General features: G+C 34.4%; 1 protein-coding gene across 1 annotated transcript in view; it reads left to right on the plus strand.

Moving 5' to 3' along the window:
- LOC148946230 (uncharacterized) overlaps positions 1-17,035 on the plus strand; it is a 309,809-nt gene that overhangs the window by 196,049 nt on the left and 96,725 nt on the right. Inside the window, exons 41-46 of the mRNA XM_089097640.1 lie at positions 4,363-4,428; positions 6,153-6,272; positions 6,957-7,109; positions 8,061-8,227; positions 12,995-13,185; positions 15,832-16,147. Coding sequence (XP_088953766.1) covers positions 4,363-4,428; positions 6,153-6,272; positions 6,957-7,109; positions 8,061-8,227; positions 12,995-13,185; positions 15,832-16,147 — 1,013 coding nt within the window. The remainder of the gene's footprint in view (positions 1-4,362; positions 4,429-6,152; positions 6,273-6,956; positions 7,110-8,060; positions 8,228-12,994; positions 13,186-15,831; positions 16,148-17,035) is intronic.

Consider the following 17,035-nt stretch of genomic DNA (forward strand, 5'->3'; position numbering starts at 1 on the left):
AAAAATGTAAGGTAACGCCTTTTTGAATTACCACTATTAAGATACTATCATGTTGTTTCTTTCGAACTAAAAATGTTCGTCTGATTAAAATCCACAAATAGAGAAAAATGGATTCAAAATTTTTTTGTTGTTACCTAGCTTTTGCGGTCTAAAAATGAGCATTTCAGGTGCTATTTTTATTAAGTCAGGTTTTTACATAAATTGGTTTGATTAACAGGAATATTAGGGGATGATACTATCTTTTTTGTAGGTTTATGATGATTCTTCAACTTATTGCAAGGTTAGAAAAAAAGAAGGAAAAATAACTCTACTAAAATCGGCAATCTTAGTTAACAGCTCCATCTATTATACACCTTTACTCTTTTCTTTTCTTTTTTGCTATTTCTTGTAGTAGAACTACCACTTGTTTCATCACTAAACTGCGTGCGGTGTATGTCTAACAAAACATGTTAATGCTTAATACTTTAATAATTACTGACTATTATTAATTATTTTATACTTTAAGTTTTTACAGTTTGCTGATTACTCCGAAGGAGATAAGTTCTGACTTTCGGATGGAAATTACATTTCCTTCTGGCGAGTGGATAGTCTTGTAAACTGGTTTGTTTTTTTATATAGAGGATGAAATATTTATGTTTTTTTGTACCTTTATGCTTATCATTTAAGTAAATCTGCCGTAACGATAAATAAATTGTGTCGAACTTTTTTGTCGCAAACTTTTTATTAAAAAGTTTCTCCTTACGTCAACACACACCCTTCTCCAAATTCGATTTAGGAATAGAATATGACAGTAATCTTCAAGAAGGGGTAATCAATGATCAAATTATTTTATTTAAAAAGATGAAAAATTGTGTCAAAAATAATTTTTATATTTAACAAATTTTTTACACAAAAAGAAATGGCGATAAAAAGAAATAATCCCATTGGAAGCATAATAATAAAGATTTAATATTTTTCAATGGAAAATTTTATTTTACTTAATAAAATTATTGCCTTTCTATCTAAATCCCGGCTAATAACGACTTCTTGAGTAGGTTATCGTAACTTAGGCTAAAATTTGAATCCCGAATAGGTTAAAATTGAGGAGGAGAATATATGATGATAATAATTTGAGATCATTTTTATGTAGAGTTTTTGTTTCCTGCAATGGAAAAAAATTAATACCTTTGGTTTTCGTTTGAGCTTCAGTTTTAAGTTGGATGGCATATGTTAAGATAATTTAAACTGGGAGCTTGCACATGTTAAGATAATTTAAACTGGGAGCTTGCATCCAAAGCTTTGTTTTACAAGATGAATTAGACTACAATCTAAATAAATTCACGTCTAAGTCATTTTTTGTCTTTTGGTTTTATGTTTATTTTCAATCCAAAGTTTTAATCTTGGTCATATCTGTTATTATGCTTTAAATCAATTAATGAAGTTTTAGTTCAAATGTATGAGGTAGGTACATATAAGTTGATTATGGTTGTAATGGAAGGGGAAGGGCTATTGCGGTAAATATCTAAATCTCAAGGACGGTGAACATTGAATATCTAATGTAAAATTGCAAAACTCTACAGATTTTGCTGGCACTGGGCCCAAAGCCCCCTTAATTTTGTTGTACGTGGCTATAATACGATATTCTTTTATTTAGCTCGAACATGTTCTTTGGAAAAGAGGTAATATTCTGTGAAATTCAATTTCCCTCTATCAAACTATTGGTGAACACTAAAATTTTGAAGTACTATCAATCGAAAAACAATATACAATTTCGTAAAAACTTACTGCTGATTTTTGCTATTTTCAAAAAAAATATGGTTTAGAGAATTCTTCTGAATTCATTACACATAAAGGGATTGTTGTACTTTTTGTGCTACCATTTCAGTAAGGACCATTGAAGGAATGAACCCGCATTGGACCATATATTGGTCCAATGGTGGTCCCGCATTGGACCAGATATTTATTGCAATAAATATCTATCTATCTATCTATCTATCTATAAGCATATACAGGAGTTTTAAGGGTTAACGACTATCTGACATTAAATAAAATAGCAAATTTTCCTAAATTAAATATTGAACCTTAAGCGAATTGGGTGCTGAAATACTTATCCGGTTACTAGTTTACATTCTAGTCTATTTTCCTTCATTTCATTTATAATTTGGCAGACAGTGATATACGTAAAATTAACAATATTTACTTTTGATAAAAATCAAAATATTTTTATTAAAGATTGTAGTATACAAAATCTTTTTGCTACTGGAACTCATAACAATGATCATCTATTTTTTTATGAACTTTCTGGTCTGTTTAACTGAATATGATTAATCTGTCAAACATTTTATGATTATGAAGTGTAACTAAAGAGCGACCAATGCGAATAGTTATCGAAACTCTAAAACAAGCTGCTCTGATAGCAATATATACGTTCATAAAACTAGTTACGGTGATAATTGACTGTGTAGTTTATTCGTATTCAGGTATCTATAAAATTGTGAAATTTTGCAGGTTTTTCGAGGAAGATGATCACGAATGTGTGTTTTTAACTTCCTTTCGTCATGATTGACCGTATTGAGCTTATGGTTCTAGAATAATGAGAGAAGGCTCATTCAACCAGAAATTGACAGTTCTGGTGCCCGTTTTAAGTAGGGAAAAAGATTGTGCCACAGCAAAAGGGGTATTTTCTGCCGTTTTGTTGGAGCAAAACGACAATTGTCACCCAATGGGGCGAAAAAGCTACCAAGCAAAAATTTTGAGGATTCCAATCGATTCAAACTTATCGTAATGCTGTTTTGTTGAGCTCTCCAGTTTTAGAGACAGTATATCCGTGCAGTAACGCATTGGTTCTTATAGACTTCCTTCTAAATTTGTTCCGTAAAAAAAGGTCAATATTGCGATTTATTTTAAGCTTCATTTGGCTAATTTGTTTCTTTTGAAGTTTGATAAAATTATATACCGTGGTGTATAATTTCACGTATTTTGGGCTGGGGGGGATCATATCTCCCCTTCTATAGCAAAAATAAAGTGTATCATAGAAAGTTACATCCACACGCTTACCGGAGCAACGATGAAGAGGTTGGGGGCAGCATGAGTGCGGCCAAGAAATTTTACAGAGGTGGGGAGCAAGTGCTGCACGGAGCTTTTTTCTCTGATATCTGAATAGAAATATCTCTGTTTCTCTGATTATATAAATTTTTTCATATGCTCTTGTTTCGGGGGAGAGGGGATCGTTTCTCTCTTCTACTGACGTCCGTAGGGTAAAGCCACTCTCCCCCTCCATTCTTTACGCTCCTGCTTTTTTAAATTATCACTTTTCCTTAGAATTATCTTTTCCAAAATATAACTGATTTTAATCCTCAGTACCAATATTACTCGCCTCGTTCAAATATATCTCTCCAAATGGAGGGTGGCTATGGGCGAATTCCTCCGTCATATCCATGAAGTGGCTTCCAATTGGAAGTTGAAAAATTCTTGCCTAAAAATACATACTTTTTGGCTGCAGTTCTCCTCTCTTCCGTCATCACCACCATCACCACTTATCTGATGATCTCTCGCATAATTGTTGCTGCGGAACCTCTGGAACTGGGGGTATATAAATAGATCGGTGACGGCCCTGCAACCATTAGTAATTATTAGTCGTTATTCCTAATGGCCAAAAAACTAATATGTAAAATTTTAAGATTTTAATCTCAGAATTTTTGCTCAATAAATTTTTGGCGTTATTTGGGACAGAATTCCTGATTTGTGCAGGAAATAGTAGAAGTCGGCACTTTTCTATGGTACGATCTATTTTGTTACTTAAAAGGATTAGTAGCATTTTTGGTTTCCACAAATGAAACCCTTCGCGATATTCTACTACCACGAATTCTCTACGAACACCCCTGATCGTAAGATGGGAGTACAGTAAAGATGTAAAAAGTAGAATAGCTAAGGCGCAGGGTCTTTTTCGCAGTTCAAAAATGTTAGTTTAAGGATAAGTAAATACAGTGGCGTCAGTTGGGGAGCAGAGGGGAGGAGCTTGTTCACTTACGCCTAAGAATTCCCTCCTCCCCCTTTACTCGTCTGTATAATCCGAAAAATATTTATATTTCCATTGAAAAATAGCTTTTTTAGCATTTTCTTAAAAAAAAGGAAAAAACTAAATTCCCCCTCCCCCTAAATTTAAAAAAAAATATATTTTCAACAGCCTCCCCCCTAATTTTCGTGAATTGACTTGACTGAGTGTATTAGTGATCCGTTTTAAGGTAGTATCCACTTCTGCTAACCATTAATAGCGGTACTTATTATAACTTCCAAACAAAGATGTTATTTTAAAAAGAAGGGCTTTAAGAATGACTCACCACTCTCACCATCATATATAATATATTTTTTTATGTTTTTCAGAGGAAGCTTCGCTGAGTGTTATAAGAGAACAAGATTTTGCCATTGTCTCGGAATCACAAACTCAAGGTAAACAATGTTAAGTTTCCCACAAAGCTCAATTATTGCTTCCTTGTTATCTATGAAAGACCAAGTGGGATAAAAAACTTTCTAAAGGGAACCAAATGAAAGGTCATGACCTTAAATTGTTTCATTAAAAAAAAAAAACTTTTCCTAAGACCTTCCCTTTGTTTTTCAAAACTGAAGTAGAAGGTCCATCCTGATTAGTTATATATTACTACAATTCTAAGTCCTTATAATTCAAATAAAATCCCCTTGACTTAAAATTTTTAGTCTTATGCATATAGTCTACCCTTAGACTGAGAAATGGATTGCTGTTTTCTATTTTAATTTACCAGCATTCTGGCAGAAATGATGCCTAGAATGTATTATAGTTTCTTATGTCCCTGAAAGTCGAGTTTGTTTTATGTAAATGTCATAACTAACTTGGTCAAATATGCTTCTAAAATTTGTTTTTGCTGTTCTGTGTCAAAATAATTTTTTGCTGTTTTTGCGTGCTGGATTTTTTTTTTTTTTAGCAGATATGCTTCTGAAAATTTAAGTCATACCTACCTCTTGGAAATTTTTCTAAGAAACCCCTTAAATGCATATATAATTATTCCGACAAACAGGAAAATCTCAGAAATTCTGTATATTTCCAGTTCAAAGTAGAAAAGATCATCAAAATATTTAAAAACCTTCTTTGGAATTTTTGTACTCTTCAATGTCATAAACTACTACTACTACTACAACAACTCACCGCAGCACCAAGCCGCCTGAGGCCAACGCAGCCACGAACGCTCCTCCTCCATCCCAATCTATTCAAAGCCTCCCTTTTTACACCCTCCCACGAAGTTCCCATTTCCTTTAAATCTTTCTTTATGACGTCCTCCCACCCTAGACGAGGACGACCTGCTTTCCGTTTAGCCCTAGACGGTTTGCCGAAAAGAGCAATCTTTGGAAACCTGTCATCCTTCATCCGCACAACGTGCCCTAGCCATCTCAACCTTTCTTTCATTATAGCCCTAGAAAGTGGGATTGAACCTCATTCTTTGTACAGCCTATTGTTTGAAATACGGTCAGTCAGCCGGGTTCCAAGAACCATCCTTAGGCAATTTCTATGGAAAACATCTAGCAAATCTTCATCCACTTTTCGGAGCGCCCATGCTTTAGAGCCATATTTGACCACTGTCATCACTGTACCTTTTAATATTCAAATTTGAGATTGCAGACTTATCTTCCTATTCTTCCAAACTTTTTTTTAACTGTGAAAAAACACCCTGAGCCTTGGCTGTTCTACTTTTAAAATTTTCATTGCTTCCGGCGTCTTTCCTAATAATGCTGCTAAGGTAAGTAAAGAAGTCTACCTTATCAATCTTTTTATTACTCAACGTCACCTTTTCACCTTCACTTATTCGTAGCACTCGTGATTTAGTCTTCTTTACCTTAATCTTCAAACCTATTCTAGCACCCTGAACCCGCAAAACATCTAAAGGTTCATTTATTTTGCTCACACTCCTTATGCAATAAACACCTTATATTAACAGAAGTAAATATTTGTAGAGATAATAAGGGGTGGAGTGGCCTATCAACCGCTAGAATTGTGCTGTTTGATGATCAAGTGATATGAACGCCATCTATGTTGAAGCATATAAACTTAAACCGTTAGATCAGATTAACAGCCTGAATCATAACTCAATAATGTTCTAAGATCTTCATAATTGTGTCTTATCTAATTGTTTGTGTCTTTTTAGTTGAAGAGGCTGCACTATTAAACATAAACGAAGGAGATGCATATCACGCCATCCAAACTTACGTGGCTGAGAGTGGAGATGCAATGCATCTTATTGAAGGAGAACGGGTATATGTACTTGGTAAGTTAGGGTATAAATATTTTAACCTAAGGAAATGAAATATTTTTCACATTAGGGTAGAAATACCAGCTTTGTGTGGAGAATCTTCTTTTCCATGTTGGGGTATACATCTTTGAATAAAAGAAGAATTTATATTATTTTTTTTAGATAAAAGAATGGCTTTTATATTCTTATATATGGTAGCTGGGATGTCTGCTCGATTTGAGGGAAATGATATACAAATTAATAAAAAAAAAACAGTTACTTAGCTGTAAACAACTTCTATAATGTCTTCTTTTTATGCAATTGTTGTGGTAATCTTTCTGTTTGGACCATTTAAAATAAAGTGACAACAATGCAAAATTGACTGATACAAAATTAAACGACCGTAGGTCGTCAGTATTATCGGCAATAATTAAGCTTAAGAGTACAATATTCATCGTTTACAGTTCAAATTGAAAAGATTAAGTTTAAAAAACTTCTAGAAAACATATACAGTATGTTCAATGTAGAAACTTTAATAGTAAAGATGGTTAAATGAGTAGAAGTTCTATATTTTTATGGATTTGAGTACGTAATAACTTCAACTCCTACTTACCTGTTTACATTCGTGGTCTATTTTATGATTCTTGTTAAATGTTCAGGGGGAACTCTGCATACTGAATTAGTACTAAAATCCAATTAATCTCTTTCTATCTCTTATAGAATGGCACAATAGCGACTGGTGGTTCGTTCGTAAGCATTTGACAGAAGAAACTGGCTGGGTGCCATCCCAGTATCTCAAAGATGAGGTGTCCTACACTCATTATGTCAAACAAAAGTTAGAGGAAAAGATTGCTAAATTGCCTGTTTTTGATAGTAAGTCAATTAGAATCTTATAAATTAACATTCTTGGTAGGGGGGGGGGTCACCTAACTTAATCGAAATTCTTGGCCACAAAGGTCCATAACCTCCGAAATTTCGTTAATTAACATAGTTTGAAACATAATTCGTTAAAACAGGGGCTGTTCCAACTTTTCCGATCGAGAATTTTTGTTATGACGTAAAAGACCGTAATTGACGTAACAAACTATAACTTGAATGTAGTGTTTATGGTAGCATTACATTTAAACTTGACAAATTTTGGTTCACCTTTCCAGGCTAGAATCGAAAAGCTGTGTAAATTTTTCTAGCTACAAATTGAAAGCTTAGAAGCTTGTAAGTTTTTTTTTTGTTTACAAATTTTGGGTAGACATTAGTAGTTACTATGAAAGACGGAACTGCGTGCTGGCAAATTTTCAAGTTTAAAGCAAGTACACTAAATTTTCCTAGAGATAGTACAGGGGTAAAACGGTCTCACAACCGCTAGAATTGGGCTGTTTGATGGTTAAGTGACATACACGCCATATGTGTTGAAAAATATAAACTTAACTTGTCAGCCAATGGCAATAAACTTTTCTACAAATTCTAGTTTGCGGTTCAATTTGACGATGACCTTCATAAAGCATTTAATAATAATAAGGTTACGGCTCACAAAAATTTTGTAGGAAACAAACTAAAAAGCGTCTTGACAACATAGCCTATCCTAAATCTGTCTCCAAAACTTAGAAATTTTCCAGGGAAATTCTAGGCTCGATAGAAAACTATCGATCCTGGAAGACTGTTTTCGCCACTCTTTGCCTTTGGTAGGCTTCATTAAAACTGTAGGAGAGCAGAAACAATGTACAAAATTACACAGGGAACATAAACCTTAAGAAGTCAAAAATGAAGCAAACAAATGCAGAAGTAAAAAGGCTGAATTGAATAGTAGTAACTCTCTTTTACTTACAGAACCAGTCGGTAAGCCAATCGCTCCTACATTTGTTCAGCGGATTCAATCTATTAAAGAATCGGACGGAAAATGTGTGACCTTTGAAGCCAAAGTTGAAGGCAGTCCTCGACCGCAGATTACATGGTTTAGACAAACTGCTGTTATTAAACCGTCGCAGGAGTTCCAGGTACAATTCCTCTAATTACATCCTTGATTATTAAAAAAAAGTGAAAGAGTGAAGTTTAAAATAAAACAGAAAAAATTATTTGTTAGCAGATTATGCAAGATTTATTTCATAACTAGCTCAATTAACTTACTGGTGATATTTCCCTATGTTTTCAGAATTGTAGAAACTAGCACTTCGCTGAAGACTGAGCTTGCTTGAGTTTTATTGAGAATTATAATTGTATATTAAAAGTTGTCAGTATCAAGACATGTGAAACATGGGTGCTCATAAGCTGAATTTTAGGGGGGGGGGCTTACCTGGTCTAATCGCCACTCCCAATGCTGTATAATAGAAATCTCAAAGCAAAAATAAAAAATATAAGGCAACATCATTCAGCTAAGAGGGCTTGAAGCCCTCCTCTGCCCCCCCCCCCCATATGGGCGCCCATGATGTGAAAGAATATTAAGACCTTTATAAATTAGTCTTTTATTTTCTGCAGGCTACTTATGGACTTTTCTGCTCCTAAGGGAACATACTATTTTTGTGTTGGTTTTCAGTAAAGTGCTAGTCCTGAAATACTATAATCATAGGAAACAGTCAGTTTATTCGAGCTAGTTTTAAAATGTATATTGCATAATCTACGAAGCAATAATTTTTGTTAACCGTAAGCTTCAAGTTCGCTCTTTTCTTCCAAGAGAAAAACTTTTGTTTTTGATTTAATTGATTTTTTTTCATTTTTTTAAGATATAGACAATAAATCTTACAGAAAGGTATTTGTCCAACTTAGGTGATGAGACTAAGGGAGTTAACATAAGTTTTTGTTAAATAGGGCATTAAATACAGACTTTGCTTCCTACCTCTCCTAAACATCTAAATAATAGCTTTAAAAGGAGCCCTTAAACAACTTTCTATGATGATCCAGATCTCCACTAGAGAACAAAAAACAAGTAGGTGCTTTCCTTTGTTGTTCAAGGCGGAAGACTGTAATTCTCCTGTATAGGGTTTTGACCAGGGTAACTCTAATGGTCCACTTTTCATTTCAATCGGACGCCATTTTGATGGAGTTCAGGCTCTTTTTTCAAATTGCCCTAAATTTGTTTTTGTAGTCAACTATTACTATTCTAACTACCGGAAATATTTGTTACCTTTCCTGAATCAGCCTTAAAAGACAATTTTTTTTCGCTCTTTTGTAAGTTGTTGTATTGCTGCAATCATGAAAAATTAGTTTAAATTCTTTAGCTTGCATTGCGATTATGGTAGCTGGTAGTTAGTATTTTTGGAAGATTGTTATCTTAGTGGTCATAACTCATCACCGTACGGTAAAAAAAAAAAAATACTAATGGAAAATTTGGATCATAACATATCTTTTCGAAATGAATACTGGAAAATATCTTCAAAAATGGAATTAGTGTATCTTTGTAAAAAAATTTCAACGATTTTGGGTATAGAACAATCTTAGAAAATATTTTAGCATAATTGAAGGTAAAATTTAGCATTTACAAATCTAGTAACTATTCTAAATTGCATGTCTAAACCATTCAATTTACTCTTATTTTTGGTAATTGATATTAGAATATGTATGGCCTCCCTCTGGCGGGGAGATACTAAAGGTGGCTAAGAAGCTGAAGTCTAGAAAGTCCCCTGGGGAAGACCGAACTGCGGCTGAAATGATTAAATGATCAGTAGCTGCAGGCATAACTGTGTGGACCCCATTTTTCTCTATAGTTTGTAGAACAGAAGAAATTCCTAAGGATTGCATAACACTACTCTCGTCAAAATATTCAAAAAAGGCAACGCTGCAAAGTGCGAAAATTGGAGAGGTATAAGCCTTGTATCTATACCTAGCAAAATATTGGCGACTATAATCCTTAACAGAATCCAACCAGCGTTGAACGAACATCTCCGAGAGGAGCGGCATGGATTCCGGTCAAACCGATCATGTGCTGAGCTTGTATTTACTCATAGAATGCTGCTAGAAAAAGCGAATGAATGGCGTAGTAAGCTTTACTTGGTCTTTACAGACTTCGAGAAAGCTTTCGACTCGATAGATCGCCAAACGCTTTGGAAGGTTCTCCAATACTATGGTATTCCTGATAAGCTCATTCGAATCATTGAAGCCTTCTTCAAAGACACAGAATGCTGCGTAAAGACAAGCGACGGGAGTACCCGTTACTTTCGTATCATTACAGGGGTGAAACAAGGCTGTGTGCTATCACCACTATTATTTATTCTTATCATTGATTATATTCTCTGGACCTACGATGGACATGGGATCCAGTTGGATAATAAGAGACTCGGAGATGTTGGTTTTGCTGACGATATCAGCCTCCTAGAGTCCTGCAAATAAAAGCTCCAGCATTACCTTAACCAAGTCATAGATGTTGCCGAACCTTTTGTCTTTAAAATAAATATCAACAAAACAAAAAGTATGGCAAGCAACGGACCTCCACTTGACCTACGATGCAATAACCAAACAATAGAGTAATTCGTAAAATTCGAGTACTTTGGAAGCACCATCCACATTTCAGGATCGTGTCAGTGAGAAGTCAAGTTAAGAATCGGCCAGGTTTATGCCTCTTTCAAGAAACTGTCTCAAATTTGGCACAGCCAGAAGTACTCTCTCGGACTCAAGCTGAGGCTCTCCAACAGCAATGTCCTCTCGACCGTTTGCTATGGTTCTGAAACATGGCACATTAATAAAATACTTGAAAAGAAACTCCTCGCGTTCAAAACATGTGCTTAAGGTGCATTCTAAATATCCACTGGTCCCAAAAAGTAACTGACGCTACTATACGACAGAAGACATCTCAGCCACTGATAACCAAAGTGATCAAATATAGGAAGCGGAGATACCTCGGTCATGTGATCCGCATGTCCGAAACTCGACTACTGAAGGTCGTCCTTAAGTGGCTGCCACGTGGTACTAGAAGAAGAGGACGCCCCAAAAATACCCTACAACTACCGGGCTGACCGGTAGTAAACCTCAATGTCTCAATCTCACCTGAATGGGAAGATGTCTGGGTGGCTGCAGCGATGAGAGATGACTGGCGACTCTTCTTGGATGCCCTAAGCGCCTCTGGAGGCACAGGAAGATCTAAGGTCTAAGGTATACTGTACTAATAAATTTATTAGCTTGTTCATTTTTGCATTAAAAAATAAAAAAAAATACGAGACAAAAATTTATTGTATCCATGATTTATTTGTCAGTTAAAATAATCAGGAATTTTTTGTCTACATTAAAAATATAGTTCATATTTAAGCATCCTCAGAAATGATAAACTTTAGCATTAAAACTTTCGCTAAAGTTGAAAAAAAAAGAAGAGATACTTTTTATCAACCCATGTTTTGCGCTTGAATAAAACCTTCAGGAATTTATATGTATCCAAAATGAGTGGTAAAATTTGTAGCCAAAACTTTTGCAGCACTAGTTTCTTATTGAACAGAACAAACAAAACAAACGGAAAACAAAGGAAATTTTTTTGGACACTCTCTTTGTTCTCTTTGGAAATTTATGACATTTTCTCGACATGTGTTGGAACACTCTCTATCATGGATTTGATGATAACCGTAGTCTACAGCCCTCAACATTGTCTTAGAAAATGTTTTGTAACCTCCTGGCCTTACAGCGCCTCTACTTAGAAGATTTGTGAATTCTCTTAAGACAAATATATCTATTGTTGAAATATATCCATGACTTAAAAAAAAATAATAATAAATAAAAAACTTGGATTAGATTCTGCTTAAACAATTACTGAAAACTAATAAGAAAAAACTATGGTGCCTTAATATGTGTCTAGTAGGAATTAAGACTGCTAGTTCTGCCGACATGCAGTGACATCCAGTAGAACAAGAAAGTTCAGAACAAGTCTAATTTAAAGACATTAAAATTTGGATTTCATTTAAAGGCCCAAATATATATGGATCCAACTAGAATTTTTTTTTATAGTAGGCCAATTTATTTGTTGATAATTTTTTCGTTAATCATAGAATGGTTAGATCTGTGCTAGTATGCAAAACATAAGCTAGTGTAATGTGAACAAACCTGAAAAATTAATTGAAAATTTAAACAAATATGTCCGTCGTACGCCTTCAAAGAAATTGTTTATCCTATTGTAAAGCAAAATTAAAAAATATATTAAAAACATCTTAATACTGGATGAAGCTAGGAGGATTGGTGAAGCTAAGAGGCAAACTTGGGTTTCCTCTTTTGTCTGTTTTTCCTTTTCTTTAGACTGCTTCTTTGGTCTTTGCAAGGTCTTGAGCTATTCAAGCATGAATGAAGTGGATGTAAGAACTTGTAAAGGCCTTAAAAAATTTATGGTGTATATCCATTTTCTAAGTTATTTTACGTAACACAGCAGTTTTACGAGCTAGTGAAAAGTTGTTATTCAACACTTTTACCTTTAAAAAAAATGTCCTGTTACAGTTATCATATTTTGCCTTGGCTCCAAAGCTTGGCCGTTCTATCCGAGTGGTTGGCAGACTAGGTTTGGAATCCTTTGTGCGGGGGGGGGCAGAGGTTCGATTTCTGGTGTGACCGGTTCTTTGATTTGGGAGGGGGGTCAGTAGCATGACTTTGTAAGCTCAGCCAGAGTCAACCCAGCTCTAAATAAGTACCTGGAGAAATTTGGGGCAGGTAAGCAGGGAGTGTGTGCGAAAGCACAGGATGGTTGGCCCCCAACCCCTCTTTGCACTTATTGGTTGAATTTTATTGACTTGATCCGTGTTTTATTTGATTGATTTTTCCGTTGTTGCAAACAGTTAACTTTGTTTCACTCTTTACTATAGATGCTTTACGATGAAGATAACTTGGCAACTCTGACGATCAAAGAACTGTTCCCTGAAGATGCCGGAATGATCACATGTGTTGCCAAAAATTCAGCTGGGTTTGCTTCTTGTTCAGCTGAGCTTGTTGTTGAGCCGCCCTTGTCTGATCATGGATCCGATACTACCGTCATGTCTCGCAGGTCGTTATCCAGGTATTTTAGGCCTACGGTAGGCTCAAAGATTTAGGCATGGTTGAATAGTATTTGAATAGATTTAAGAATGCCTCTTCTTTCACTTTCACTGTGGATTAAGAATTTCTCTCACAGTAGTAAAAAAAAGGAACGAAAGAATTATTGGAACGGTTTGTCCTGCAGCGAACTGGTTCAAGCTTGTTCTCGTGGCGTGTGTTTATGTCGTATGCAGTATGGGACGGGGGTATTTTTCTTGGATTGGCAACAAGATTTCCTGGTACAAACTAAGCTGTAAAACAATAAAATAGCAAAAAAAAAGAAAATAAGTAAAAATAAAAACAACGTGGAAGACTTATAAAAAAAAGAATCCATGATTCCCACTAAAACTGGGTCTTCGGTATCCGGGCCAATGTTCTTTTGAAATTTTGAATTGGGAGAGGGGAAAAAAGCTGTTCCGCATACTGCTTGGAGACTGTATCAATAAAAATTATTTTTCTGCTATAACAGATCCGATATATGCTTAATCCGAATGGACTGGGCCTCTGAGAAAGTTCTCCTGCTTTTTCCTAGGATATTACAACCATGAATATTATGTATAAAAATAATTAATTTTGTAGTTCTTATGTCTTCAAATTTTTGGGTCTTGGGGGAGGGAGGTGGAGCTAGTAGATTAATGAAGATTTTTTCTTAGTTTATTTCATCCACATTATGTTTTGCTATGTTATATTCTACAAGTTATCTTTGACCTATGTTTTTCTAACATGACAGTTTTAGAGAGTAATGATACCACCACTATCCCTTCTATATGAATGTAGTATCATGATGTCTAGTATACTTTATTGATTTTCCTCAGTACCAAAATTAGAAATCGTCATCCATAATTGTAGATACCCTTAAATTTCTTGGGTGCCCAAATTATCAAGTTGCTGCCCCAAGTCTAGATGAAAAAAAAAGAGATCCGCCTCGGATACTGAAGAATTGACTTCGGTTCAAATCGTTAAATCAAATATAAAACTAAGTCATTCTTGTTAAATATAGAATACATTCTTTAGATCTTTAATTTTACATAGTTTTATATAGTTATTTTGATGGCTCTGATAAAATTGAGTGAGTATATATAATTTATGTAAAAATGGTGTAAGTTAATATGGAACAATGTACTTTAGCTAGTACTAGACCGTCTTTTAAAATAGAGTAGGCTATTTTCCCCAATTATAGACTGTCAACTATCGAAACATGTTTTATTTCCCTTCTCTCTCTTAACAGTGGCGTTAATTAACAATTCACTCTTATTCTTCAAAATCCAAGGGGAGGTGTAAATTTGTGTTTTTTTAAATGTTCTAAACATCAACAATAAAAAGGCATTTTTAAATGAGAATACCTTCTAAAAGGGACATTTTTCGAAATCTCGGGAAAGAGAATCTAGAGGAGTACATGCACCTCCTCCCTCCCAAATTAACGCCACTGTTTCTTAATTGTGTTATTTTGTGCAATAACTTTTAGGTATTAAAGTCTACCACGTCCAGAGAAGTAAAAATATTCTGACTAGTTTTTCTAAATACTGTCCGAATCGTTTCTGACTCGTTCTACATCTTTTGATTACAACAAAAAAGACTATATACATCAAGCTGACGAGTTACTTGCCGTAACTCCCGTTTCAGGTCATTTTGATAACACTTGAAAAAAAGAAAAAAAAGAGAAAACCGATTAAATCAAAATTAATAAAAAGTTTTGTAATTTGAACCAGCAATTCGCTGTAGTGCACATTAAAGGAGTAAATTATGAAATGATAATGTGCACACAAAAGCAAAAAATATTGCCTCTTAGCTTTTCACCCACTAAACTTTAGAAAATGCGAAATTAAAAAAAATGTAAAATTAAAAAAAAAACTTTACAATGCATATGGAGGCCATATTTGTTAAAATTGAAGCTCGGTTTTTCTATGTTTTTTTTTATATATATATATGGTTGCATAAGTTTTCACGTTACCAATCCAAAACACCGGGTTTTATATTTAATGTCCCCTGTAATTTAAATATCTTCAAAATTTTCTAATATTTTATAAATTTGTAGAAAAAGAGTTGTAAAATCTTGATATTTATGCAACCATTATTAATGGTAGTGATTAAACGAAAAAACTTAAAAAAGAGAAAAAGGGATATGTCTTAAAAGTTCTAAATGTAGTCTTGCATCTTAGAACATGATCATCGACTTCAGTCTTGAGACTAAAACTGGCGAAGGGTCTATTGAAACACCTCAAAGGTATTTCAAGGACTATAATTTGAATGTATAAGACTGAAATTCACAACGCATGACTGAGAATACGAATCTAGGGACGTGCAAGTGACCGAAACTAAGAATCAATAGGACTACGGATCAAATCATATTGCAAAAACAGGTTTTGTATTAAGATATACCATTTATAGTTATATATTCCACTACCTCCGTTTATGAAGTCGGTAAAATTACTATCAGCCTAATTTTTGAATCTATTTTTGTTTAATAGAAAATATTCGAAATGAGTGTCAAAGCAACCCAGTAACTTCAAACTGCAATTGATTTCAAAAGGTGGTTTTTGCCTGGAATGTGTTTTGTTTTTGAACAACTGAGCTGTGAAAGTATTTGGTGCTTTTAAAAAATTTTTAATTGAACTATTCTGGCTTACAGGGAATCATCTCTTTGTGATATCCTTGAAGGCATCCCTCCTTCGTTCTCTCAAAGGTCCAAAACAAAAACCGTTGAAGAAGGATCTAGTGTCGAATTAGAAGTCCGTCTTGCTGCGGTTCCAGAACCTGAAATGTCATGGATTTTTAATGGAAAAGTTCTCAAAGAAACTAAAAGGATCTCTATTAGGAAGGAATCAGATGTGCATATGTATTCTAGTATACTAAAATTTAAGGAGGTTAAGCTAAGCGATGAGGGTTGTTTTGAAGTTGTGGCGAGGAATAGAGAAGGCGAAGCAGTTAACAGGATAGTACTCAAAGTAAGTGAATTGAGTATTTAGGTTCTCGCTTAGGGTTATTTGTTAAAGTTTCATTGGAAAATGTTAAAAACCATGAATAATCATAAATAGAAAAACAATATTACAAACGATACTTATAATGGAAATTCTTAATCTTACCATGAATTAATGAAAATATTGACAAGTCATTATGATATTTGAGTGAAGTTAATAAGAGATTCGCATTATACAGATGGCTGAGATATTGTGTATCGCTGAATAGCAGTGTCTGTGATTTAATTCGTTAAAATTTTTATTGCATCCGAGAAATAATGACGTCTATTATGGGTGTGCCCGGAGGGCAGCTGAAGCCTGGAGTTTCACACTTTTTCTTCATTTGTTATTGTTTTAACTATATCGAAACCAAAGGAAAAAAAGATTTGATAAAGGTAAAAGATACCCAGTAAAATATAGTGTTAAAAATCTTCAATTTATAGTTATATTTGATTTTCCGTTTTGAATATATTTGAAAAAAATTATATTCATCAAGTTAAGTTAAATTATATTTGCGTTTTGTTTTCCAATTCTGCCTTTTTATTTCAGCGTTTTGTGGTTTAATTCAGCATTGAATTCATCTTTAGTATTCTTCATGTTTAGTCACATCATTATACGGTAAAATAGATGAATTTAGGCAAACACATACACGAAGGGCCTCTTCAGTTACTCTCCTAAGGTGAAAAGTGGGGTTTAAGGTGCCAAGCTTTAAGTAATTAGTGTTTGCATGGAACTATATACTGTATTCACTTAAGCTATGTTGTATTAGTGCTTTGGTGCTTTTGGTTGTATTAGTGTATTGGTGCTTTTAAGCACAAGAAGGGATTGAAGTGTATCCTATTCAGTGGGTTCAGGGCAGCCAGTCTCCCTCCCATA

The sequence above is a fragment of the Artemia sp. Qi Xiang Cuo genome, chromosome 12 (assembly GCF_049724085.1).
Source record: "Artemia sp. Qi Xiang Cuo chromosome 12, ASM4972408v1, whole genome shotgun sequence".
In the NCBI taxonomy this organism is placed as follows: Eukaryota; Metazoa; Arthropoda; class Branchiopoda; order Anostraca; family Artemiidae; genus Artemia; species Artemia sp. Qi Xiang Cuo.